This window comes from Malaclemys terrapin, chromosome 5 (assembly GCF_027887155.1).
Source record: "Malaclemys terrapin pileata isolate rMalTer1 chromosome 5, rMalTer1.hap1, whole genome shotgun sequence".
NCBI classification, from domain to species: Eukaryota; Metazoa; Chordata; order Testudines; family Emydidae; genus Malaclemys; species Malaclemys terrapin.
In genome coordinates this window covers 796651-820779 of record NC_071509.1, presented here as the reverse complement: position 1 = coordinate 820779, position 24129 = coordinate 796651, and the positions used below count along the sequence as shown (strand labels likewise).

Sequence of the window (24129 nt, the reverse complement as noted above, 5' to 3'; positions counted from 1 at the left end):
TGGCTCTGTTGGCCTAGTGGGGAAAGGCCCCAGTGTGAGCCCCTAGGTGCCCTGTTGCACTCGATGCAGGAGCAGGCTGCTCCGTTGGCACTTGGGGCTGGGGGCATCTCTCGCTGGTGTCCTGCAGCCCTTGGGTCTCTGCATCGGGCGCACTCGGATCTGGCTGGGGAGAAGGGGCCGGTTGCAGGCTCTGTGCAGAGCCCAGCTTTGCTTAGAGGAAGTGGCCCAGGAAGGTTTGCACAAGCCGGTGAGACGCACGTGACCCTGGCAGCTCAGCGGGAGGAACTGGCTGCCACACCGCGCGGGGACGGTCGCATTGCTGGGCTGGGCTGGGCTGGCTGCAATGGCCCCCTGGCTGCCCACCAAGAAGGAGAAGTATGGAGTTGGTGAGTGGTGCTCCCTGGGCTGCAGCCTGCGCCACCTTGGGTGGGGGTGACCGGCCCACTGGGCCACCACAGAGCCTGTCAGAGCTGAGCGGGGCAGGGATGCCCAGCTGCAGGGTGGGGCTGCAGATTTTATTGCTATGAGCCCTGTCTGGGCAGGTCTGGACTGCAGGCCCTGTGAGCCGGGCACAGGGCCCACGTTCAGAGAGCTCAGCCCCTGGGCCCAGGTACCGGCGCTGGGTGGGGTTTGGGGGGCTGGCTGATGGCTGATCTGGGGGGGGCTGAGCGGTGTCAGGGCTGGGGGGGGCTGAGCAGTGTTGGGGGGCAGCATCAGGCTGAGGGGGTCTGGGCTCGGGGGGCAGGGTCTGAGCGGTGTCTGGGTGGGGGTGCCGAGCAGTGTCTGGATTCCCCCAAAGGACTGCGGGGAGGCTGAGCAACATCAGGGCTGGGGTTCTGAGCGGTGTCAGGACTGGGGGCAGGGGCTGAGCGGTGTCTGATCTAGGTGTGCCTGGGGACTGGGGGGCAGAGTGATGTCAGGGCTGGGGGGGCTGAGCGGTGTCTGGGGGGCTGAGCGGTGTCTGGGTTGGGGGGCTGAGCGGTGTCTGGTCTAGGTGGTGACTGGGGACTGGGGGGCAGAGCGGTGTCAGGGCTGGGGGGCTGAGTGGTGGTGGGTGGGGTGTCCTTGCGTCTCCCGCTCCCCAGGGCCGTGTTCATTTGCCCCTGGGAGGTGCCCGCTCAAGGGCTCTGGCTCTGGGGCTGGGGGCTGGGAGTGCTACAGGCCCCCATTGGGCGCGCTTGTCCCTGGGGCTCTGAGCTGGGGACAGGCCTTGGCTCCAGCCCCCCACGCTGGCCATTGAAAAGCTGCCTGGCGACCAGGGGTAACTGTTGACCCCTGAGGGGAATTGAGAACTGGGCCGATGGCCCCAGGGCCGAGGTGGATTCTCCGTCCCTGACAGGTTTTCTACCCAGACTGGCTGCTTTGCTAGCAGATGTTCTCCCGCCGGGCGCGGTCTGGGCTGGCCCCGCTCACACTACACAATCGCGCTGCTCCCTGTGGCCCGGGAATGGCGTGCGAGGGTGAGTTCTACCCCCGGCCCCGTTCTCCACGCTCCGGCCTTTCCCCTCCACACCTAGAGTGACCAGACAGCAAGTGTGAAAAATCGGGACGGGGTGGGGGGTAATAGGAGCCTATGGAAGAAAAAGACCCCAAAATCGGGACTGTCCCTTTAAAATTGGAACATCTGGTCACCCTACGGGGCCACGCCCCCAGCAGGGACCCTGGGCTCAGCCCCTGCCTCAGGCGGGTCATGCATGGCGCACGGCGAGCCAGGGCCTGCCACTGCTGCTGCCAGCCAGCAATGCACCGGGAAGCACCGCTGCCCCCCCGTGCCCTCCGCCCCGAGGCAGCGCCCTGCACCAAGGCGGTGTCTCCTGCTAAAGATGGCTGCTTGCACCTCTTCCCCTTCCCGCTGGCTCTGCCCAGCCTACGACTGCAGTGTCCCTGGAAGGGCAGAGATGGCGGGAGGTCATGCACTGCCGAACTGTGTGTGCTGCGCCCGCGGGTGCCCTGGGGGTGAGCGGCTGCTCCCCATTCACAAGGGCTGCTGGCTGGGTCGGTGTCTGCTCCTCACCGGCTCCTCACCTGCCCTTCCCTCCAGGCCCAGAGCCAGTGCAGCAAGCCCCTGCAGCCTCCGCGCAACCCCCGAGACCCCCTGCACCCTCCGCGTGGCCCCCGAGACCCCCTGCAGCCTCCGCGCAACCCCTGAGAACCCCTGCACCCTCCGCGCGGCCCCCAAGACCCCCTGCAGCCTCCGCGCAGCCCCCGAGACCCCTGCACCCTCTGAAACCCCCTGCACCCTCCGCGCGGCCCCCGAGACCCCCTGCACCCTCCACGCGGCCCCCGAGACCCCCTGCAGCCTCCGCGCTGCCCACGAGACCCCCCTGCAGCCTCCGCGACCCCCTGCACCCTCTGCGCGGCCCCCGAGACCCCCTGCACCCTCCGCGCTGCCCACGAAACCCCCCTGCACCCACCGCACAGCCCCTGAGACCCCCCTGCAGCCTCCCCGCAGCCCCTGAGACCCCCCTGCACTCTCCAGGAATAGAGCCGGGGGCTCCCGCGCTGTAACCGGGGGGAGGGGACGGAGCCAGGAATAGAGCCGGGGGCTCCCGCGCTGTAACCGGGGGGAGGGGACGGAGCCAGGAATAGAGCCGGGGGCTCCCGCGCTGTAACCGGGGGGAGGGGCCGGAGCCAGGAATAGAGCCGGGGGCTCCCGCGCTGTAACCGGGGGGAGGGGCCGGAGCCAGGAATAGAGCCGGGGGCTCCTGCGCTGTAACCGGGGGGAGGGGCCGGAGCCAGGAATAGAGCCGGGGGCTCCTGCGCTGTAAGGGGGGGAGGGGCCGGAGCCAGGAATAGCACCGGGGGCTCCCGCGCTGTAAGGGGGGGAGGGACCGGAGCCAGGAATAGAGCCGGGGGCTCCCGCGCTGTAAGGGGGGGAGGGGCCGGAGCCAGGAATAGCGCCGGGGGCTCCTGCGCTGTAACCAGGGGGAGGGGCCAGAGCCAGGAATAGAGCCGGGGGCTCCTGTGCTGTAACCGGGAGGGAGGGACCGGAGCCAGGAATAGAGCCGGGGGCTCCTGCGCTGTAAGCGGGGGAGGGGCCGGAGCCAGGAATAGAGCCGGGGGCTCCCGTGCTGTAACCGGGGGGAGGGGCCGGAGCCAGGAATAGAGCCGGGGGCTCCTGTGCTGTAAGGGGGGAGGGACCGGAGCCAGGAATAGAGCCGGGGGCTCCCGCGCTGTAACCGGGGGGAGGGGCCGGAGCCAGGAATAGAGCCGGGGGCTCCTGCGCTGTAACCGGGGGGAGGGGCCGGAGCCAGGAATAGAGCCGGGGGCTCCTGCGCTGTAAGTGGGGCAGGGGCCGGAGCCAGGAATAGAGCCGGGGGCTCCCGCGCTGTAAGGGGGGGAGGGGCCGGAGCCAGGAATAGAGCCGGGGGCTCCCGCGCTGTAAGGGGGGAGGGGCCGGAGCCAGGAATAGAGCCGGGGGCTCCCGCGCTGTAACCGGGGGGAGGGGCCGGAGCCAGGAATAGAGCCGGGGGCTCCTGCGCTCTCTGCACAGACCTTCCTCCCGCCGAGCCCGGTCTGTGGCAGGAAGCCTCGTGTTGCAGGCTCCTGCTGTCACTTTCCTCTGTGGTATTTTCTGTTCCTGCTTTTCTCAGTAGCTGCCTCTCAGCAGAGGCGTGAGTGGAACTGTTTCCGTGGCTGAACGGTCCCTGTGGCGCCCCGGCTTGACCCCTGCCTGCTGCACTCACGCAGGGTCCCAGAGCCTGAGCCAGACTCCGTGTCCAGGTGGCTCGTGCTGGGCTCAGGACCCTGCTCACCCGGCTGGGAGGCAGGACAGCTGGGGTGACCAGACGTCCCGGTTTTATAGGGACAGTCCCGCTATTTGGGGCTTTTTCTTAGATAGGCTCCTATTACGCCCCACCCCCATCCCGATTTTTCACATTTGCTGTCTGGTCACCTACGGCCCATGGCCAGGGGCTGGCCTGGACTCGGGAGCTCCAGGTTTAGTTCTGGGCTGATCCAGGGAGTCGCTGAGCAGCCTGCCCAGGGCTCAACACCCGTCAGTGGGGCCAGATTTGGAAAGAGCCCCCGACTGGGGGCTGACCCTGGCCCTGTCTCTGCACGGGCTGGGGAAATAGGCATTGGCGACAGCAAGGGGTCTGGGGACAGGGCCGTGGGTCTGTGCATAGCAGTGGGCAGGCCCTCGCCCCTTGGGGTGCACCTGTTGAGTTATCTGTTCTTTCTGCGTAGGATCCCACAGGGCGTCTCATCCCCAGGGCGTCTCCCCCGCCCGGCTCCCCTCAGAGCAGCAGCTGCAGCCGCCAGTGTCTTGTTTTGAGAGGAGTTTTTACAGCAATACCCATGCGGGCCTGTGTTGATGTCAGAGATCTCTGCTGGGGGCAGCAGGCGGGGCAGGCTGGGCTGGCCCCTAGTTCCTGGAGCTCATTCCCAGCCTGGCCCTGGCTCCCCCACACCCACAGCTTTACCCTGGTGCTGGCGGGTCCCAGAGGGCCCTGGCAGCCTCCTCCCTGGGCTCTTCCAGACATGCTGGGCCCAGGGCGCATGTTGGAGCTAAGGCCTGAGACCTAGAACCTGGAAGTTGAAGTTTTGAGCAGCTCTCTGTGTGACATTTTATGCAAATCACTTAATGAGCTAATTTGCATGTTTAGAATTGTGTGTATTTAACGGTTTGGCTTGTCACTATACCCTCCCCAAGCATAGGGCGGGTGTGCAGCTGCCAGCTGCTGGGGGCCTGCGCTGTTGGCTGCTGAAGGCTGCAGGGGTCCTGGGATGGAGGTGGGTGGCAGCTGGGGGTGGGACCCTGCTGCCAATAGAGGGTGCCCCCAGCTGGGCCAGCGGGAGAACAGCGGGAGGAGGCGCCCAGCTGTCTGGAGAGCAACCCCCAGTCCGCTAGTGCCCGGCACGCAGAGCTGCAGCTCAGGGGCTGGGCAGAGCCAGGCTGGGCTGTGGGTGTGTGGGAAGGAGTGCCATGGGCGGGAGCATCCCTCCGGCTGCTTGACAGCCCTGGCCCTGGGCGCCGTGAAATCCCCACCCCCCAGGAACCTGGATCCTGCCCGCGCTGCTCACGCCCGTGTCCCTGGCTGGCAGCACCCTGCAGATCTTCCCGCAGCCTCGCGGCAGCACCCGGATCCAACCTGCCTCCAGCTCCATCAACACCCTCCATCCTGGGGCTGCTGAACTCAGACCCCTTGGGAGCCCCGACTGGCCACGCTGGGGCTCAGAGTGGGCAGGACCCCCCAGGGCTCTCCTCTGTGCAGTGTCATAGAGGGGTTTCTCCTGCCCCCCAGCCCCAGCCAGTCACTTCCCCCGGGACTGCCCTGCCCTGCCCACTAAGTACAGGCTGGGAGATGGTGGCAGCATGGGGCCTGGCACGGGGCGGGGTTACAGACAGCTCTGTGCCAGAGCAGAGATGAAGGGGGCATGTTGGGAGTGACGGGGGCTGGGTCAGCCTGGCACACCAGTAGCGGTGGTTGTGACAATGGGGGAACACCAGGAACAAAGGGCGGCCCCACCCGGTGCTGGGGAACAGCTGAGGCAAGTTGTCCGCAAGGCACTGAGAGGCCGAGCGTGCCAGGTTTTCCCTAGCCCCAGAGACGGATGATCTGGGCTGGGTGAGGCAGTGAGAGGGCAGAGCCGCCTGCAGGGGGCTGGGGTCCAGAGCTGCCCCTTCTCACCACCCCCCTAACTCTCCTGGCTGTTGTTTTGCAGCTTTGTGGAACTTTTCGGGCACGAACGAGCATCACCTGCCGCTGCAGATCGGGGATACCGTGCACATCCTACAGGCCTCGGAGGGTAAGTTGGGCCGGGCACTGCAAGTGGGGGAACCGGCTCCACAGACCCCAGGAGAATCCTCTTGGACCTTTCACCGCCTGTGAAACCATCAGCCACACTCTTCTTGAAATCATGTCCTCCCTCGGCTTTTGGGCTGCTGCCCTCTCCTGGTGTCACGGAGTATTGGGGGACTCAGGGCCCTGCACCCCCGGCCTCCTGCGATTCACCATGACTCTCAGCCAGCCAGTAAAGCAGAAGGTTTATTTGGATGACAGGAATACAGTCCAAGACAGGTCTTGCAGGCACAGACAACAGGGCCCCCCTCAGTTAGGTCCAGCTTGGGGTCCCAGGGCATCCCAGCCCACCCCCCTTTGGGGGGGGTCAGAGCAATCTCTGCCTCCCAGCCATCTCTCCAGCCCGCTTCCAGCACTCTGCCTTCAGCGACCCCTCCCACAGCCTTTGTTCAGTTTCCCGGGCCAAGGTGTCACCTGGCCTCCAACCCCTTCCTGGGTTCTCATGTTACACGCTCAGGTATTCTCCGGTCAGTCTCCCATCCCCCAAAGCAGACTGTCCTAGCCACACCCCCCTTTCAGCATTCACAGACCACAGTAAGAACAGTTTCAGTTCGTCACATCTCTCCCCCCTTCGAGACCGAACTGAGCAGGGTCACTTTAGCCAGTGACCCGGGGAAGTTCGAACCTACCCCCGTTCCCATGGATGCCCCCGCATCCCTCCCATTCCTTGGTGAGAATTACACCAGGCCCCTCCAGTTTCACGCTCCCCCTTAGGTCGGGGGTGCTTGATGGCCCTCGCAGTTCGCATGTGGGAAGGTATATGCGGCCTGTGCCCTTTTCCCACCCCCATACCTCTGGGGTTCCAACTGGGCTGTGGTCTTCTCCCAGCGCTCCAGTCTGGAGGTCTGTGCTTCAGGCTCTCTTGGTTTAGAGCCGCCCTTTTAACCTTGGCCACCCTCCGGAAAGGATCCTTTATGCTGGGCAAGGGTCCTAAAGCTGTTTTCCCCTTGTCCCGGGCCTTCCTCCCCCTCTGACAGGGGTCACAGGATCTGCAGTACTGTCGGACAGTAACAAAGACCCCAGGCCAGTAAAAGCTCCGTAGCAGCCTCTGCTGGGTACGCCAGGTTCCCTGGTGCCCTGCGAGGGGAATGTCATGGGCCCGGCACAGCAGCTGGCGGCGATACTTCTGGGGTACCACCAGCTGCCTCCTGATCCCCCCTGACTCCATTTTCCCTGGGAGAGCCCATTCTCGGTACAGGAACCCCTTCTCCCACAGGAACCTTTTCCGGCCACCTCGTCCCATGGTCTGTACCGCATTGAGGTCGGCCAGGTCCCTTATCTTCCGCAAGGAGGGATCTCTCTGTAACTCGGCCTGGAACTCAGCAGCTGGGACAGGGATGGCCACCTGCTCTTTCTCGCCCGCTGGGTCTGAAGCTGCAGCCTCCCTGAGCCGTGTCCCTGGGCGTTCCCTCCCCACCAGGTTAGGGTCCTGCGCCTCAGGCAAGGCGCCCCCCCCAAGGCCAGGGGGCAGTGCCCCTCGCCGGCTCTGACTGCGGGTCACAACCAGTGCCTTTTGGGGGTTGCTTGGCCAGTTCTCCAGGTCCCCCCCCATCAATACCTCAGTGGGCAAATACGGGTGTACCCCCACATCCTTGGGGCCCTCCTTGGCCCCCCACTTCAGGTGTACCCTTGCCACGGGCACTTTGACTGGTGTTCCGCCCACCCCCGTCAGGGTCAGGTAGGTGTTGGGCACCACCTGATCTGGGGCCACCACCTCGGGCCGGGCCAGCGTCACCTCGGCGCCCGTATCCCAGTATCCATTGACCTTTCTCCCATCCACCTACAGGGGAACAAGGTACTCTCTCCGGAGGGACAGCCCCGCGCCCACCGTATAAACCAAAAACCCTGAGTCTGGAGCATCCAGCCCCCTAGAGGAGCTGGCCTGGAGCTCTCCTCCCTCCTTAGCAGGTGGTACTCTGCCAGCCCCCCTTCCCTGGGAATGCTGCCTCTCGCCGGGCTGGGTCTCTACCCAGTCAACCCTCTGTGGGTTCGGTCTGCTCAGTCTGTCCCTGAGCCTGGGGCACTGGGCCCGTATGTGGCCTTTTTGGCCACAGTGGTAGCAGCCCATGTCCCATGGGTCCCCCCGAGTGGGTCGGATAGTCCTGACGCCGGATGTTCCCCTTTGATGGGGTTTTCCTGTATTTTCCCACAGGGAGGTCCCATGGTGACTCTCTCTCTGCGTTGTGGTGGGACTGTTCCTTTGGGACTCCTCCCTGTTATCTCCTGACCGGCTCTTTACAAACTCATCGGCCAGCCGGCCTGCATGTCGCGGGTTCTCTGGCTTTCTGTCCACCAACCACAGCCTCAGGTCGGATGGGCACCGCTCATACAGTTGCTCCAGTACCAGCAGTTTGACCAGGTCCTCCTTCGTCTGGGCCCCATCAGCCCACTTGCTGGCGTATCCTTCCATGCTGACGGCTAGTTGCAGATATGAGATCTCAGGGGTTTTATCCTGACTCCGGAACCTTTCCCGGTACATCTCAGGAGTCAGCCCAAACTCACGTAGCAGGGCCTTTTTGAATAGTTCGTAGTCCCCTTTCTCTGCCTCTTCCAGTTGGCGGTACAATGCCACGGCTTTGGGGTCCAGTAAGGGGGTAAGGACCCGGAGTCTGTCCGCGGGATCAACCCGGTGCAGCTCGCAGGCCGTCTCAAAGGCCTCCAGGAAGTCATCCATGTCCTCCCCCTCCTTGTGTGGGGCCAGGATGCACTTATCAAAGCTCCGTGCAGTCCTGGGTCCCCCCTCACTCACCGCAGCCGGGGGTTCGCTGCCCTTCAATCTCGCCAGTTCCAGTTCATGCTGACGCTGTCTCTCTTCATGCTGTCTCTGTCTCTCTTTCTCCTCCCGTTCATGCTGACGCTGTCTCTCTTCATGCTGTTTCCGTTTCTCTTTCTCCTCCCGTTCATGCTGTCTCTGTTGTTCACGATCCTCCAGCTCTCTCAGTTTTAGCTCTTTCTCCCATTCCAGCCAATTCCGCTCCACGGATGCAGAACGTCGCCAGGAGGATCCTCTGCTGGCCGGCGAGCTTCGCCGGGAGGATCCCCTGCTGGCCGGGGGGGTCACGGCGCCCTCGGTATTTGCTGGGCTCCTCCCCACCCTTCCCCTAGGCATAGGAAGGAGGGGTCTCGGGAAGCCCTCAGCAGCCGGCTGACCACTCCCAGCTGGGACAGACACTGGTGCCTGCGCTGCATTTGCCAGGCTGCTTCCCTGAGACACAGGGATCAGTTCATTCGCTCGATCTTCCGCCTCCAGCCGGGCAATGAGCTGTTCTTTGGTGAGCCTCCCACTGCGCAGCCCCCTCTGCTTGCACAGCTCCACCACGTCGCTCTTAAGCCGCTTGGCATACATCTTCCTGCTGGCCACTCACCGGCCTGTGTGCTCACAGCTCCCCACAGTTCCCAGGGGGACCCCTAGTGTGCCAGCCCTTCTCGAGGTCACCACCTCTCTGCCAGGGTCGAGCTGCAGACTCCTCCGCCCCTGGGACCACTCGCTGCGATCCCCCCGGGGGACCCTGTTACTGCAAAAGTCCTTCTCGCTGGTCACACACTCCCAGGGGTAATAACCGTCTCTCTCTCACTCTTCAGCACGCCTGGTCCCCGTCAATCCCCCTTCGTTTTACTGCTCCCCAGTCACTTACTGCAGGAAGCGCCGTCCACAGGGTGCAGTAGATCCCGTCGCTGCCACCAGTTGTCACGGAGTATTGGGGGACTCAGGGCCCTGCACCCCCGGCCTCCTGCGATTCACCATGACTCTCAGCCAGCCAGTAAAGCAGAAGGTTTATTTGGATGACAGGAACACAGTCCAAGACAGGTCTTGCAGGCACAGACAACAGGGCCCCCCTCAGTTAGGTCCAGCTTGGGGTCCCAGGGCATCCCAGCCCACCCCCCTTTGGGGGGGGTCAGAGCAATCTCTGCCTCCCAGCCATCTCTCCAGCCCGCTTCCAGCACTCTGCCTTCAGCGACCCCTCCCACAGCCTTTGTTCAGTTTCCCGGGCCAAGGTGTCACCTGGCCTCCAACCCCTTCCTGGGTTCTCATGTTACACGCTCAGGTATTCTCCGGTCAGTCTCCCATCCCCCAATGCAGACTGTCCTAGCCACACACCCCTGTCAGCATTCACAGACCACAGTAAGAACAGTTTCAGTTCGTCACACCTGGTCCTCCTCCTCTCTCAGCTCCCTTCAGTGGATGTCCTCGTCCCCCTCCCGCTTTCCGTGTGGGGTCCCCTTCTCTTCTCCCTCTGCACCTGGTCTCTGGGTAACCCCGTTCTCAACCACAGAGTCAGCCACCCTCTCCATGCCCGACCCACTGATCTCCCTCTGCTCCAGACCGTCTCCTTCAGGCCAAACGACAATCTGGGCCTTTCCCTCTGACGCCTCCTTGGGACTGTCTATCTAGCTGCCAGCTCCAGCTCCTAGTCTTCCCCCAAGCCCTCCCCGCTTGGACAACGCCACCATCCTGTTCTGTCACTCAGGCCTGTAACTGGGGCATTGTCTTCACCCCGGCCTCTCGCCAGGTCTTCACATGCAGCTGTGTGTAAATCTGGCTGGTTCTTTCTGCAGAGCATCTGTGAGACAGGGCCGTTCGTATCCCTCCCCACAGCTCCCACTGTCCCCCAGACTCTGATCAGTTACTGACTGTCCGTCCCGCCCTGCTCAGAACCATGCAGCTCCTAGCCCAGAGTAGGGTTGGAAGGGACCTCAGGAGATCATCTAGTCCAACCCCCTGCTCAAAGCAGGACCAATCCCCAACTAAATCATCCCAGCCAGGGCTTTGTCAAGCCTGACCTTAAAAACCTCTAAGGAAGGAGATTCCACCACCTCCCTAGGTAACCCATTCCAGTGCTTCACCACCCTTCTAGTGAAAAAGTTTTCCTAATATCCAACCTAAACCTCCCCCACTGCAACTTGAGACCATTGCTCCTTGTTCTGTCATCTGCCACCACTGAGAACAGTCTAGATCCATCCTCTTTGGAACCCCCCTTCAGGTAGTTGAAAGCTGATATTAAATCCCCCCTCACTCTTCTCTTCTGCAGACTAAATAACCCCAGTTCCCTCAGCCTCTCCTCGTAAATCATGTGCCCCAGCCCCTTAATCATTTTCGTTGCCCTCCATTGGACTCTCTCCAATTTTTCCACATCTCTTCTGTACTGGGTGGACCAAAACTGGACACATTACTCCAGATGTGGCCTCACCAGTGTCGAATAGAGGGGATATCAGAGGGGTAGCCGTGTTAATCTGAATCTGTAAAAAGCAACAGAGGGTCCGGTGGCACCTTTGAGACTAACAGAAGTATTGGGAGCATAAGCTTTCGTGGGTAAGAACCTCACTTCTTCAGATGCAAGTAATGGAAATCTCCAGAGGCAGGTATAAATCAGTATGAAGATAACGAGGTTAGTTCAATCAGGGAGGGTGAGGTGCTCTGCTAGCAGTTGAGGTGTGAACACCAATGGAGGAGAAACTGCTTCTGTAGTTGGATAGCCATTCACAGTCTTTGTTTAATCCTGATCTGATGGTGTCAAATTTGCAAATGAACTGGAGCTCAGCAGTTTCTCTTTGGAGTCTGGTTCTGAAGTTTTTTTGCTGTAAGATGGCTACCTTTACATCTGCTATTGTGTGGCCAGGGAGATTGAAGTGTTTTCCTACAGGTTTTTGTATATTGCATTCCTGATATCTGACTTGTGTCCATTTATCCTCTTGCGAGGTGACTGTCCAGTTTGGCCAATGTACATAGCAGAGGGACATTGCTGGCATATGATGGCATATATAACATTGGTGGACGTGCAGGTGAATGAGCTGGTGATGTTGTAGCTGATCTGGTTAGGTCCTGTGATGGTGTTGCTGGTGTAGATATGTGGGCAGAGTTGGCATCGAGGTTTGTTGCATGGGTTGGTTCCTGAGTTAGAGTTGTTATGGTGCGATGCGTGGTTGCTGGTGAGAATATCTTTAAGGTTGGCAGGTTGTCTGTGGGCGAGGACTGGCCTGCCTCCCAAGGTCTGTGAAAGTGAGGGATCATTGTCCAGGATGGGTTGTAGATCACTGATGATGCGTTGGAGAGGTTTAAGCTGAGGACTGTAGGTGATGGCCAGTGGAGTTCTGTTGGTTTCTCTTTTGGGCCTGTCTTGTAGCAGGAGGCTTCTGGGTACACATCTGGCTCTGTTGATTTGTTTCTTTATTTCCTTGTGTGGGTATCGTAGTTTTGAGAATGCTTGGTGAAGATCTTGTAGGTGTTGGTCCCTGTCTGAGGGGTTGGAGCAGATGCGATTGTACCTCAGTGCTTGGCTGTAGACAATGGATCGTGTGGTGTGTCCGGGGTGGAAGCTGGAGGCATGAAGGTAGGCATAGTGGTCGGTGGGTTTTCGGTATAGGGTGGTGTTAATGTGGCCATCGCTTATTTGTACGGTGGTGTCTAGGAAGTGGACCTCCCGTGTAGATTGGTCCAGACTGAGGTTGATGGTGGGGTGGAAGCTGTTGAAATCATGGTGGAATTCTTCCAGGGTCTCCTTCCCATGGGTCCAGATGATGAAAATGTCATCAATATAGTGTAGGTAGAGAACGGGCATGAGTGGATGAGAGCTGAGGAAGCGTTGTTCCAGGTCAGCCATAAAAATGTTGGCATATTGTGGGGCCATGTGGGTGCCCATAGCGGGGAATAGAGGGGAATAATCACTTCCCTCAATTTGCTGGCAATGTTCCTACTAATACAGCCCAATATGCCGTTGGCCTTCTTGGCAACAAGGGCACACTGCTGACTCATATCCAGCTTCTCGTCCACTGTAACCCCTAGATCCTTTTCTGCAGAACTGCTGCCTAGCCATTCGGTCCCTAGTCTGTAGCAGTGCATGGGATTCTTCCTTCCTAAGTGCAGGATTCTGCACTTGTCCTTGATGAATCTCATCAGATTTCTTTTGGCCCAATCCTCTAATTTGTCTAGGTCACTCTAGACCCTATCCCTACCCTCCAGCGTATCTACCTCTCCCCCCAGCTTAGTGTCATCCCCAAACTTGCTGAGGGTGAAATTCATTCCATCATCCAGATCATAAAGATGTTGAACAAAACCAGCCCCAGGACCGACCCTTGGGGCACTCCGCTTGAAACCGGCTGCCAACTAGACATGGAGCCATTGATCACTACCCGTTGAGCCCGATGATCTAGCCAGCTTTCTATCCACCTTACAGTCCATTCATCCAGCCCATACTTCTTTAACTTGCTGGCAATAATACTGTGGGAGACTGTATCAAAAACTTTGCTAAAGTCAAGATATATCACGTCCACTGCTTTCCCCATATCCATAGAGACAGTTATCTCCTCATAGAAGGCAGTCAGGTTAGTCAGGCATGACTTGTCCTTGGTGAATCCATGTTGACTGTTCCTGATCACTTTCCTCTCCTCCAAGTGCTTCAGAATGGATTCCTTGAGGACCTGCTTCATGATTTTGCTGGGGACTGGGAAAGTGAGGCTGACTGGTCTGTAGTTCCCCGGGTTCTCTTTTTATACTTTTTAAAATATTGGCACTATATTTGCCTTTTTCCAATCATCCGGGACCTCCTCCGATCGCCACAAATTTTCAAAGATCATGGCCAATGACTCTGCAATCGCATCAGCCAATTCTCTTAGCACCCTCGAATTCATTAGATCTGGACCCATGGACTTGTGCATGTCCAGCTTTTCTAAATAGTCCTTAACCTGTTCTTTCTCCACACAGGGCTGCTCACCTCCCCATACTGTGCTGCCCAGTGCAGCAGTCTGGGAGCTGACCTTGTTTGTGAAGACCACGGCAAAAAAAGCATTGAGTACTTCAGCTTTTTCCACATCCTCTGTCACTAGGTTGCCTCCCCCATTCAGTAAGGGGCCCACACTTTCCTTGATCTTTTTCTTGTTGCTAACATACCTGTAGAAACCCTTCTTGTTACCCTTCACATCCCTTGCTAGCTGCAACTCCAATTGTGTGCCTTGGCCTTTCTGATTACACCCCTGCATGCTCGAGCACTATTTTTATACTCCTTCCTCGTCATCTGACCAAGTTTCCACTTCTTGTAAGCTTCCTTTTTGAGTTTAAGCTCACCAAAGATTTCACTGTTAAACCAAGCTGGTCGCCTGCCATATTTGCTATTCTTTCTGCACTTTGGGATGGTTTTTTCCTGCAACCTCAGTAAGGCTTCTTTAAAATACAGCCAGCTCTCCTGGACTCCTTTGCCCTTCATGTTATTCTCCCAGTGGATCCTGCCCATCAGTTCCCTAGGGAGTCAAAGTCTGCTTTTCGGAAGTCCAGGGTCCGTATTCTGCTGCTCTCCTTTCTTCCTTGTGTCAGGATCCTGAACTCGACCATCTCATGGTCACTGCCTCCCAGGTTCCCATCCACTTTTGCTTCCCCTACTAATTCTTCCCTGTTTGTAAGCAGCACTGTGCCTACAGCACCCTCCGCTGGCTCCCCCTTCTCCACTGGATCCAACATGAGCTGCTTGTCTTTGCATTCATGGCATGACCCATCCCCATGTTGCCTGTCTGTGCTCACTTCCCATCAGCCCGTGACACCAGCCTCCAGCACTCACTTGTTCTAGGTTCAAACAAGCTCCTTGGTGCCTTCTCCCTCGCCCCCATGCTGGGGAGGAGCGCCCCGTAAACCTCTGAAAAACTAACTCATTGTCCGGCTTCAAACTCCCTGAGCACTCTGCTTTGCCGCCATGCTGACAAAAATACCTGAGAGTGATTCAGGGGCTGGTGTGCTGAGACCACTGCCTGTCACGCTGGCCATGGTATGGTTGTTCTCTTGTGCTCCCCTGGAGGTCTGTCTCTGCTCGTCTCTTGTTGTACACAGGTTGTCAGCTCCTTGGGCAGGGCCTGTCTCTGTTCTGGGTTTGGCTCCAAGGCGCTTTGAGACACAACAATACACAACAATAGCAGCCAGCCCCCAGCAATACCTCCCCTCAGCAGCCAGTCCCCCCACTACAGTCCCCGTAGCCACCGCTCTTGCTGGGAGAGCCTGGGCTGGAGTAGCCAGGAGCTCCCCCCACAGCCAGGGATCCTGCCCCATCCCCCATAGCGCCCCTGTGGGGAGAGACCGGGACTGGGGTAGCCGGGAGCACCCCCCCAAACCCATCACTCCTGCCCTGCCCCCCACAGCGCCCCCTGCGGGGAGAGACCGGGGCTGGAGTCACCGGGGGTTCCCGCCCCAGCCAGTGCTTCTGCCCCACCCCCCACAGCGCCCCCTGCGGGGAGACCGGGGCTGGAGTCACCAGGAGCGCCCCCCCATACCCAGCACTCCTGCCCTGCCCCCACAGCGCCCCCTGCTGGGAGAGACCAGGACTGGGGTAGCCGGGAGCACCCCCCCATACCCATCACTCCTGCCCCGCCCCCCACAGCGGGAAGTGCTCTCCTTTCAGAGGCCCTTGGGTGTTTCACTGGCTGTTGTTTGCTTGCAGGCTGGTACAGAGGGTACTCGCTCAGGAACAGAGCCACCTGGGTAAGTCTGCTGCTCCTCGCGGTGCGGAGGGGCCGGGGTGCTCGTGCTCTCCATTGTCCCAGGGCCGGGCCCCAGAGCTGCTGTGGGGCGCTGGGGACGCGGCGCGTGGCCTGAGGCCGAGCTCATGCTCTCTCCGCATGGCGTCCCCTGCAGGAAATGGCCGGGCCTTGCGGGGAGTGACTTTAAACTGGTTTGGGGGCTCCGAGCCTCCCCCGATGCCTGCTCTGGCCCCATCAAGGACCTGGCCCTGGGTTGACCCACATCTGACTGGGTCGGGGGGTTCCTGCCCCATGAGGGCCGACACCCCTCCCTCTGGCTCTGCCCCCCAGATCAGGGTCGCTGTGCTGACGACTTCTCCTCTCCCCAGGGCATATTCCCTGTCACACTGATCCACCTGAAGGGCGCCCATGTGGAGCAGAGGGGGTAGGTACCGGGGGGGGGGGGGGCAGGGAGGGGCTCTGGGCTGACTCAGCAAATGTTTTACTGGTCAGGGGGCTGGGTCCTCCCTGAACTGCACCTCACTGGGCCCATCACCCTCTCCTCCTCCGCCGCCCCGACACGTCCTAGTGCTTGGCCGGGTCCTACCTCCTCCCCCCCGCCCGCCATCCCAGTGCTTAGCCGGGTTCTACCTTCCCCCACCCCCGTCCCAGTGCTTAGCTGGGCCCTGCCCCCCCACCCCCATCCCAGTGCTTAGCTGGGCTCTGCCCCCGTCCCAGTGCTCGGCCAGGCCCTTCCCCTGCCCCTGTCCTAGTGCTTAGCTGGGCCCTGCCCCCGTCCCAGTGCTCGGCCAGGCCCTTCTCCCGCCCCTGTCGCAGAGCTCGGCCGGGCCCTGGCCCCCCTGTCCCAGTGCTCAGCTGGGTCCTCCCTGACCTGCACCTCACTGGGCTCACCCCCCCCCCCCGACACGTCCCAGTGCTTAGCCAGGTCCTACCTCTCCCCCCTCCCATCCCAGTGCTCAGCTGGGTCCTGCCTCCCCACCCCAGTCCCAGTGCTTAGCTGGGCCCTGCCCCCTCACCCCGGTCCCAGAGCTTAGCCGGGTCCTCTCCCTCCTCCCATCCCAGTGCTCGGCTGGGCCCTTATGCCTCCCCCCACCCGTCCCTGTGTTTGGCCAAACGTCTTGCCCTCCCAGTCCCAACACTTGGCCGGGCCCCTCCCCTGGCGCGAGGTGGGGCAAGCAGCCCAGCGCCCCGGGTCTGTGCCTGGCCTGGTTCTAAGCTCTCCTAACCCCATCCCCTGCCCCAGCCTGGTCCATGGGCTGCTTGCAGTAACCAGCCTGCAGCTCCGGGATTCGCTCCCCTTCTCACCTGGCCAGGCCGGGGCTCTAGCTGCCAGTGGGTCCCTGGCCGGGGTGGGCAGCCCCCTCAGGGGGCAGCTGGGCCCAGGGAGAGCGATGCAGGGTCTCTGTGGGGCTCCCTGAGGCTGAAGGCTGGTGCTGCCGCAGGCTGTGGCAGGACTCCGGCGCAGGCGGGAACTGGGGCTGCTAAGCTCAGGGACCCCCACGTGGGGGGCGGGGATGGGGCTGAGCCTCCTCGCCACGTGCAGGGCTCGGCCTCACCAGCTCTCTGGCCAGGGCGGAGGAGAACATTGTGCCGGCGGAGATGCCGATGGTGCAGGAGATCACCACCACGCTGCGGGAATGGGCCACCATCTGGAAGCAGCTCTACGTGGTGAGCCTGGGGCCCAGCAGTAGGGAAGCCCCGGGGACTGGCCCACCCCCTGGGGATGGGCCACCAGCTCTCGGCACAGGAAGGGGAGGGGGATGCACAGGTCAAGCGCCAGCCTTTGGGATGGGGGCTCTGGGAACCATGCGGGGTGGGTCCCAGGCTGAGTGCTGTGAAGTCAGAGATGGGGGCTGTGGGAACCGTGGGGGGGGGGCTCTTTGGGATGGGGGCTGCGATGGGGTCAGGAATGGGGGCTGTGGGAACCACGGGGGGGCTCTTTGGGATGGGGGCTGCAGGGGCTGTGTGGGGTCAGGAATTGGGGCTGTGGGAACCACGGGGGGGCTCTTTGGGATGGGGGCTGCAGGGGCTGTGAGGGGTCAGGGATGGGGGCTGTGGGAACTGCGGGGGGTTGGCCTTTCTGGGATGGGGTCAGCAGGGGTCAGGGAAGAGGGGCCACGTGGATTGGGCTCTCCACTGCGAGGGCTGCGGGTGATCAGCTCTCTGGATCGGGCATGACTCTTGCCCCCTTGTTGCCCTGCAGATGGGGCAGAAGGAGCGATACGGGCAGGTCAGGAGGATGATGTGTGAGCTGATGGAGAGGCGCTCGCAGCTGCTCTCTGGGACACTCCCCAAGGATGAGCTCCTGGAGCTCAAGAAGGAGGTGACCAGCAAGATCGACTACGGGAACAAGTGAGAGCAGGCAGGGGACAGGAAAGGGTGGGGGGGCCAAGGTAGGGGCATGGGCCAGAGAGGCTGTAGGTAGGGGTTTGGGACTGGAGAGGGGCTGTAGGCGAGGGCAGGGTGGAGCCAGGGAGGGGCTGTAGGCGGGGGCAGGGTGGAGCCGGAGAGGGACCAGGGATGGGCACTAGTACGTGACGTGGGTGCACTGGAGAAAGTGAGAGCATGGGGAATGAGACAGCCTGGGTGTGCGAGGCACACAAGTGTGCAAGCAGCATAGTGTGAGCGAGGACCCAGGGGGCAGGGAGGGCCCTGCAGTGCGTGGATCAGGAACAGTGAGGGGGTTAGGGGTCACCCGTGGTGACCCCTGGCATGACCCTTGCTGCAGTCCTGGGTGAGGCCCCTTCCTGCCCCAAGGTGGGCACCTGCTGGGCCTGCAGGCTGGATCCACGGCCAGGGACCGGAGGGGCTGGGCGTTTGCTCCACGACAAGGTGGCTGGGTGCTGCTCTGTGTGTGGCTGGGCTGGGCCAGAGGCCTTGGAGAGTCCAGGTCCCTGCCCCACGCCTGGAGTCGTGTTCATGCCCCGTCCTGTGCTCTGCAGGATCCTGGAGCTAGACCTGGTTGTGCGTGACAAGAACGGGAACATCCTGGACCCCGACAGAACCAGCATCATCAGCCTCTTCCAGGCTCACAAACAGGCCACAAGCATGATCAGTGAGCGCATCCAGGAAGAGATGGTGAGCGCCCAGCCCTGGCCCCCTCGCCCAATCCCTCCTCCCGGACTCTGCCCCACCCCATGCTAACAGGTGTGCTGGCCCTGCCCGGCTGAGAGGCACTGCCCACGGGAGTCCATACACAGAGAAAGGGAGTTCCAGCCCCCTGCCAGGTTGGGTGTCTCCCTGCCCCACCCAGGCCCCTGCGCTGAGCTTCAGGCTATCCTGCTGCCCACCACTCCGGGCCTGCTCCAGGCAGGAGCCAGGCTGGGGAGGGGCCAGGCAGGTGGGAGTCCTTTTGGCCTTGACCTCTGCCCGTCTCCCCGCAGTGCTCCCAGCACAGCGAGCTGGGCTGCAGTGCCCACCTGGCCTCGCCCTCCCACAACCTCTACCTCTGCGTCCGCAACTTCGTCTGCAACATCGGGGAGGAGGCCCAGCTCTTCACGGCGCTCTACGACCCCGGCCAGCAGAAGATGATCAGGTACCGGCCCCCAGGGAGGGACACAGGGGGTTTAACCCAGCTTTGGGGGCCTCACCAGGAGAGCCCCGGACCAGGGCTGCTGCTCTGATGGGACCTGGCTGACTCCTGAGCCTTGGCCCGCGGGAAGTTGCCAAGTGACCTGCCCCTGGGTCAGTGGCCCGGGGGAGCCTGGGTCAGGGATCCCAGCGCCTGGCACTATGGAGTCAGCAGTTTCCAAACCAGACCTGGAGCAATAGTAGAGCCACTGCCCTGAGCCGTGTGAGCCCAGATGGCTTGCCTGGGACATCGCTCACTGGCCGATGACTTGTCTCCTCTCCCCCACCCCTGCCCACTGACCGGCTGGTGATAACCAGCCCTCCCCTTCCCCCCACTGACCAGAGATAACTCACCCCACCCTCCATTGACTGACCAGTAGGGTTGCCAACTTTCTAATAGTACACAACCGAACTCTCGTTCCCTGCCCCTTCCCTGAGGCCGTGCCCCTTCTCAGATGCCCCGCCCCTTCTCAGAGATCCTGCCCCCACTCTGTCCATCCCCCCCTCCTGCCCTCACTTGCTCTCCCCCACCCTCACTCACTTTCACTGGGCTGGGGCAGGGGGTCGGGGTGCAGGATGGGGTGAGATCTCCGGCTGGGGGTGTAGACTCTGGGGTGGGGCCAGAAATGGTCATTCAGGGTGCAGGAGGGGGCTCAGGGCTGGGGCAGGTTGTGGGAGGGGGTGAGGGCTCGGGGAGGGAGTTTGGGTGAAAGAGGGGGTGCAGGGTGCAGGCTCTGGGAGGGGGCTCAGGTCTGGGCCAGGGGCTTGGGGTGCAGGTGGGGGGTCAGGGTTTGGCAGGGGGTTGGGGTGTGGGCTCTGGGAGGGTGTTAGAGTGCAGGAGGGGGCTCAGGGCTGGGGCAGGGGGTTGGGGAGTGGGAGGGGGTGAGAGGTCTAGGCTCTGGGAGGTAGTTTGGGTGTGGGAGGGGGTGCAGGGTGCAGGCTCTGGGAGGGGGCTCAGAGCTGGGGCAGAGGGTTGGGGTGCAGGAGGAGGCTCAGGGCTGGGGCAGGGGGTTGGGATGCGGGGTCTGTGAGGGAGTTAGGGTGCGGGAGAGGGTTCCGACCTGGGGCAGGAGGTTGGGGTGCGAGAGGGGATAGGGGTGTGGGCTCCAGCCAGTCGGCACTTAAATCAGGCAGCTCCCGGTCGGCGGCGCAGCGGGGCTAAGGCAGGCTCCCTGCCTGCCCTGGCTCCGTGCAGTTCCTGGAAGTGGCCAGCATGTGGTTCCCGGCCAACGGGAGCTGCGGAGCTGGCACTGGGGACGGGGACAGTGTGTGGAGCTTCCCTGATTGCCCCTCTGCCTAAGGGCTGCAGGAACATGCTGGCCACTTCCAGGAGCTGCACGGAGCCAGGGCAGGCAGGAAGCCTGCCTTAACCCCGCTGCACCGCCGACTAGACTTTTAACGGCCCGATCAGTGGTGTTGACCAGAACCGCCAGGGTCCTTTTTCGAATGGGCGTTCTGGTCGAAAACCGGACACCTGGCAACCCTAACGACCGGTGATAAGTGACACCCCCCCACTGACTGATCAGTGATATCTGACCCCACCCCCAGTGACCGACCAACTGGGGATAACTGCCCCTGTCCCCCTGAGGGGGAGAGGTACCCCCTGTTCAGGGAGGGTTGGCCTGGCAGGAGCACACAGACCCTGCCCTGGGCCGGGGAACTCCCTGCTGAGGCCAGGGCTTTTGGCCCCCTGCTGAGAGCTGAGGCTTCATATGGCATGAGACCCAATGGGACTCAATATGTTGCCGTCCTAACCTGAGGCAGCCGGGGGGCACCCAGCGGGCCCGGGGGCTGGGCAGCTGTTTCTTTCTCTGTAGGGAGGGGAGACAGCCTTCACCTTGGGGAAGCCCTTCCTTCCTGATGCAGCCTGTCTCTGGCTCTCCCTTCCTCTCTCTCTGACACCAGAGGATGGTTTTTAAAGGTCACTGGAGCCCCGAACTGGCCTCACATGTCTCTGGTTAACCTGAGGTCACCTGTTTTCAGCTCAGAGGGAACAGGCCCTTCACCCTTCCTGGGCTGAGAGATCTGCCTGCCCCTCTCTCTCATATCCGTCAGGACTAGTTTGTCCCGCGGGCGCCCAGCGTGGCTCTCAGCCCCCAGCCGTTCCAAATACGCCCCACAATAACTTCCCTCTTGGCTGTGCTGACACCCCGTGGGCTATTCTGGTGTCTGCTGCCCAGGAGAGCCAAGGTCTCTGGGAGCTGCCGAGGGTGACGGTAGATGTACACCTGGGGAATTGCCTTCCCACGGGAGTGTTTCTGCCTACAGGGACCTGTTAACCTTCCTCTGTGATGAAAACTGACCGGTTAATGTTACTATGTGTCTCCTGTCCCTAGCCTTGCCCCCCGAACCCACTGCCTTTGTACTGAATGTGATCCACTTTACCCTCCAGCCCTTGCCCCAGGGCCCGACAGTCCTGCGCGCCAGGTCTCTGCTGTGCTGGGCTCACTGGCCGAGTGCGTCTCATGGCCCCCTCTGGCGGTGGGTCTCCATCACGGCTCATAGTCACATGTCGCTCAAATGACAGATGGGTGCTGGGGAGCCACGGGCCAGACTGAGTTCGGGCTCTGCAGAGGACCTTAGACCCCAGACTTGGGGTTCCCTGCGTCTTCCCAGCCAGCCAAACTGAAACCAAAAGCCCCTCCAGCTGGCTCTCTCCCTTTGTCCAGCTTCCTGGGCAAAGGCGTGGACTCCGCATCCCCTTCCTGGCTCAGGTTACAGGCTCAGGTACCGTCCCTCACCTAAAGTCATCCCCTGCTCTCCCATCCCCCATGCAGACAGTCCCAGTAAAACTAAACGACATTCCCAAGGCAATCCACCCCGCTCCCTGCTGGTCACAGGGGTGCTGCTGAAAGACAGAGGAGAGAGGGCAGAGACGGAGCCGTGCTTGGGGAAGGCCAGGCTGAGCCAGGGCTGCAGGGTGAACAAAGAGGTGGCAGTGGCGGATTAGCCTCTGAGCCAATGAGGCCCATGTCCAGGGGCCCCAGACCATTGGGGACCCCCCGAAAAATGGGCGCCCCCATGCCCTGACCTGCTCCAGCCGCCTTCCTGGCGCTCCTGCCAGGGAGCGGGGCAAGCCCCTGTGCCCAACCCCATTTCCCCGGCAGGAGCGCAGTGTCACTGGTTGGCCTCAGAGACCAGGGTGCTTCCCTGCCCCCCTGGCTGCCCATGCCTGAGCTGTGCCGATCCGGGGCTTACAGAGAGGCCTGACTTGTTTCCAGGGGTGTCATGTCCCACTCCGGAGAGAGAGTGGAGCCTTGGCAGCCCCTTGCAGTGCTTGGCCCAGAGCCAGTTCTTTCCCATCCCACTAGGGTCTCTGCCCCCTCCTCAGCCCAAGAGAGTCACTGCCATAGGCTTGGTTGTTAAACGGGGGTTTGTTCTTGCGCCCTGCCCCATGTAGGGCTCTGCTCCAGGGCTGTGTGGTGCTTGCCATGTGTCTGCGTCCTGTCCCACCACATGCCATTCTCCTCCGGAAGGAGGCTCGCTGAGTGCGTGCTTTGCAATCAGAGTCAGTAGCATCTCCAAGGCCCAGATGGGATCCCCGGTACCTGCATTAAGGCGAGGAGGGCTGGTAGGATAGGCAGCTTCCCACAGGGCTGTTTGAGTAGGACAGGGGCTGCCTAGGGCGTGCTGGAAGGGAGAGGACAGGACATGTGGGGAAGGGGATAAAGCTTGGCCCTCGCTGTCTCTCTTTCACTGGGCTTGAGCACCAAACCGGGCTCTGCATGGGAGCTGGCAGAGCCTGCGTCAGCTGCCCCCATCACATCCCCAGGGTGCTGATCGGGCCTGGCCTCTCCTGCTTGCAGACCCTGTGCTCGATGGCTGTCCCCTCCTGTCTGTGAGCCGGAGGCCCAGGGCTACAGTCCCGCCCGCCCAGCTCAGGGCAGCACCACCCTTGAGAGGCTGGGCCCTATGCCCCTCCCCCACCGGGCTCCTGGCTGTGTCCTGCAGCGGGGAGTCTCCTGACACTGTCTGGTTCTCTTTGCAGCGAGAACTATCTGATCCGCTGGGCCAGCACGGGGGTCCCCCAGGACATCGAGTTGCTCAACAACCTGAAGGCCATCTTCACGGTGAGCATGGGTACCCTCTTGCCCTGCCTGACAGCATGCCTCTGGCACCCAGACGCCTGAGCCAGGATCGAGCCCTGTCACCAGGGGACTGCACAGAGACGGGGACACAGAGCCTGCCCCACAGGACCAGTAGCCCCAGCAGTCCCAGGTGGACGGAAAAATGCCGGATGGACGTGTCTGTCTAGTTACAGCGATTGAATATTTTTCACAGTATGCCTACCATCCCCCACAGCTGGGCCACCATGGCCCCCCACTCCACCTGGGCCATCATGCCCCTCCCCATCCTCACTGCAACTGGGCCCTATTCCCCTCCCCCACCGCAGCTGGGCCACCATGCCCCTTGTCACGGAGTATTGGGGGACTCAGGGCCCTGCACCCCCGGCTTCCTGCGATTCACCATGACTCTCAGCCAGCCAGTAAAGCAGAAGGTTTATTTGGATGACAGGAATACAGTCCAAGACAGGTCTTGCAGGCACAGACAACAGGGACCCCCTCAGTTAGGTCCATCTTGGGGTCCCCGGGCATCCCAGCCCAGCCCCCCTTGGGAGGTCAGAGCCATCTCTGCCCCCCAGCCCTCTCTCCCTGCCTGCTTCCAGCACCCTGCTTTCAGCGACCCCTCCCACCGCCTTTGTTCAGTTTCCCGGGCTAAGGAGTCGCCTCGCCTTCAACCCCTTCCTGGGTTCTCATGTTACACACTCAGGTATGCGCCCTCGGGCAGATCCCATCCTGCAATGCAGACCATCCTAGTCACACTCCCCTGTCGGCATTCACAGACCACAGTGAGAACAGGCCCAGTTCGTCACATCTCTCCCCCCTTCGAGACCGAACTGAGCAGGGTCACTTTAGCCAGTGACCCGGGGAAGTTCGAACCTACCCCCGTTCCCATGGATGCCCCCGCATCCCTCCCATTCCTTGGTGAGAATTACACCAGGCCCCCCCAGTTTCACGCCCCCCCTTAGGTCGGGGGTGCTTGATGGCACTCGCAGTTCGCATGTGGGAAGATTTATGCGGCCTGTGCCCTTTTCCAACCCCCATACCTCTGGGGTTCCAACTGGGCTGTGGTCTTCTCCCAGCGCTCCAGTCTGGAGGTCTGTGCTTTGGGCTCTCTTGGTTTAGAGCCGCCCTTTTAACCTTGGCCACCCTCTGGAAAGGATCCTTTATGCTGGGCAAGGGTCCTAAAGCTGTTTTCCCCTTGTCCCAGGCCTTCCTCCCCCTCTGACAGGGGTCAC

The 24129-nt window shown here is 61.6% G+C and overlaps 1 protein-coding gene across 3 annotated transcripts in view; it reads left to right on the top strand.

Moving 5' to 3' along the window:
- Nucleotides 1–335: 335 nt before the first annotated feature.
- The window catches only part of LOC128838406 (dedicator of cytokinesis protein 2-like), a 348010-nt gene continuing 324216 nt past the window's right edge, over nt 336–24129 (top strand). For all 3 annotated transcript variants that reach the window (XM_054030559.1, XM_054030560.1, XM_054030558.1), the window contains exons 1-9: nt 336–386; nt 5668–5751; nt 15221–15261; nt 15629–15684; nt 16832–16928; nt 17464–17612; nt 18203–18338; nt 18644–18795; nt 22819–22900. In XM_054030559.1, coding sequence (XP_053886534.1) covers nt 344–386; nt 5668–5751; nt 15221–15261; nt 15629–15684; nt 16832–16928; nt 17464–17612; nt 18203–18338; nt 18644–18795; nt 22819–22900 — 840 coding nt within the window. In that variant the 5' untranslated portion in view covers nt 336–343. The remainder of the gene's footprint in view (nt 387–5667; nt 5752–15220; nt 15262–15628; nt 15685–16831; nt 16929–17463; nt 17613–18202; nt 18339–18643; nt 18796–22818; nt 22901–24129) is intronic.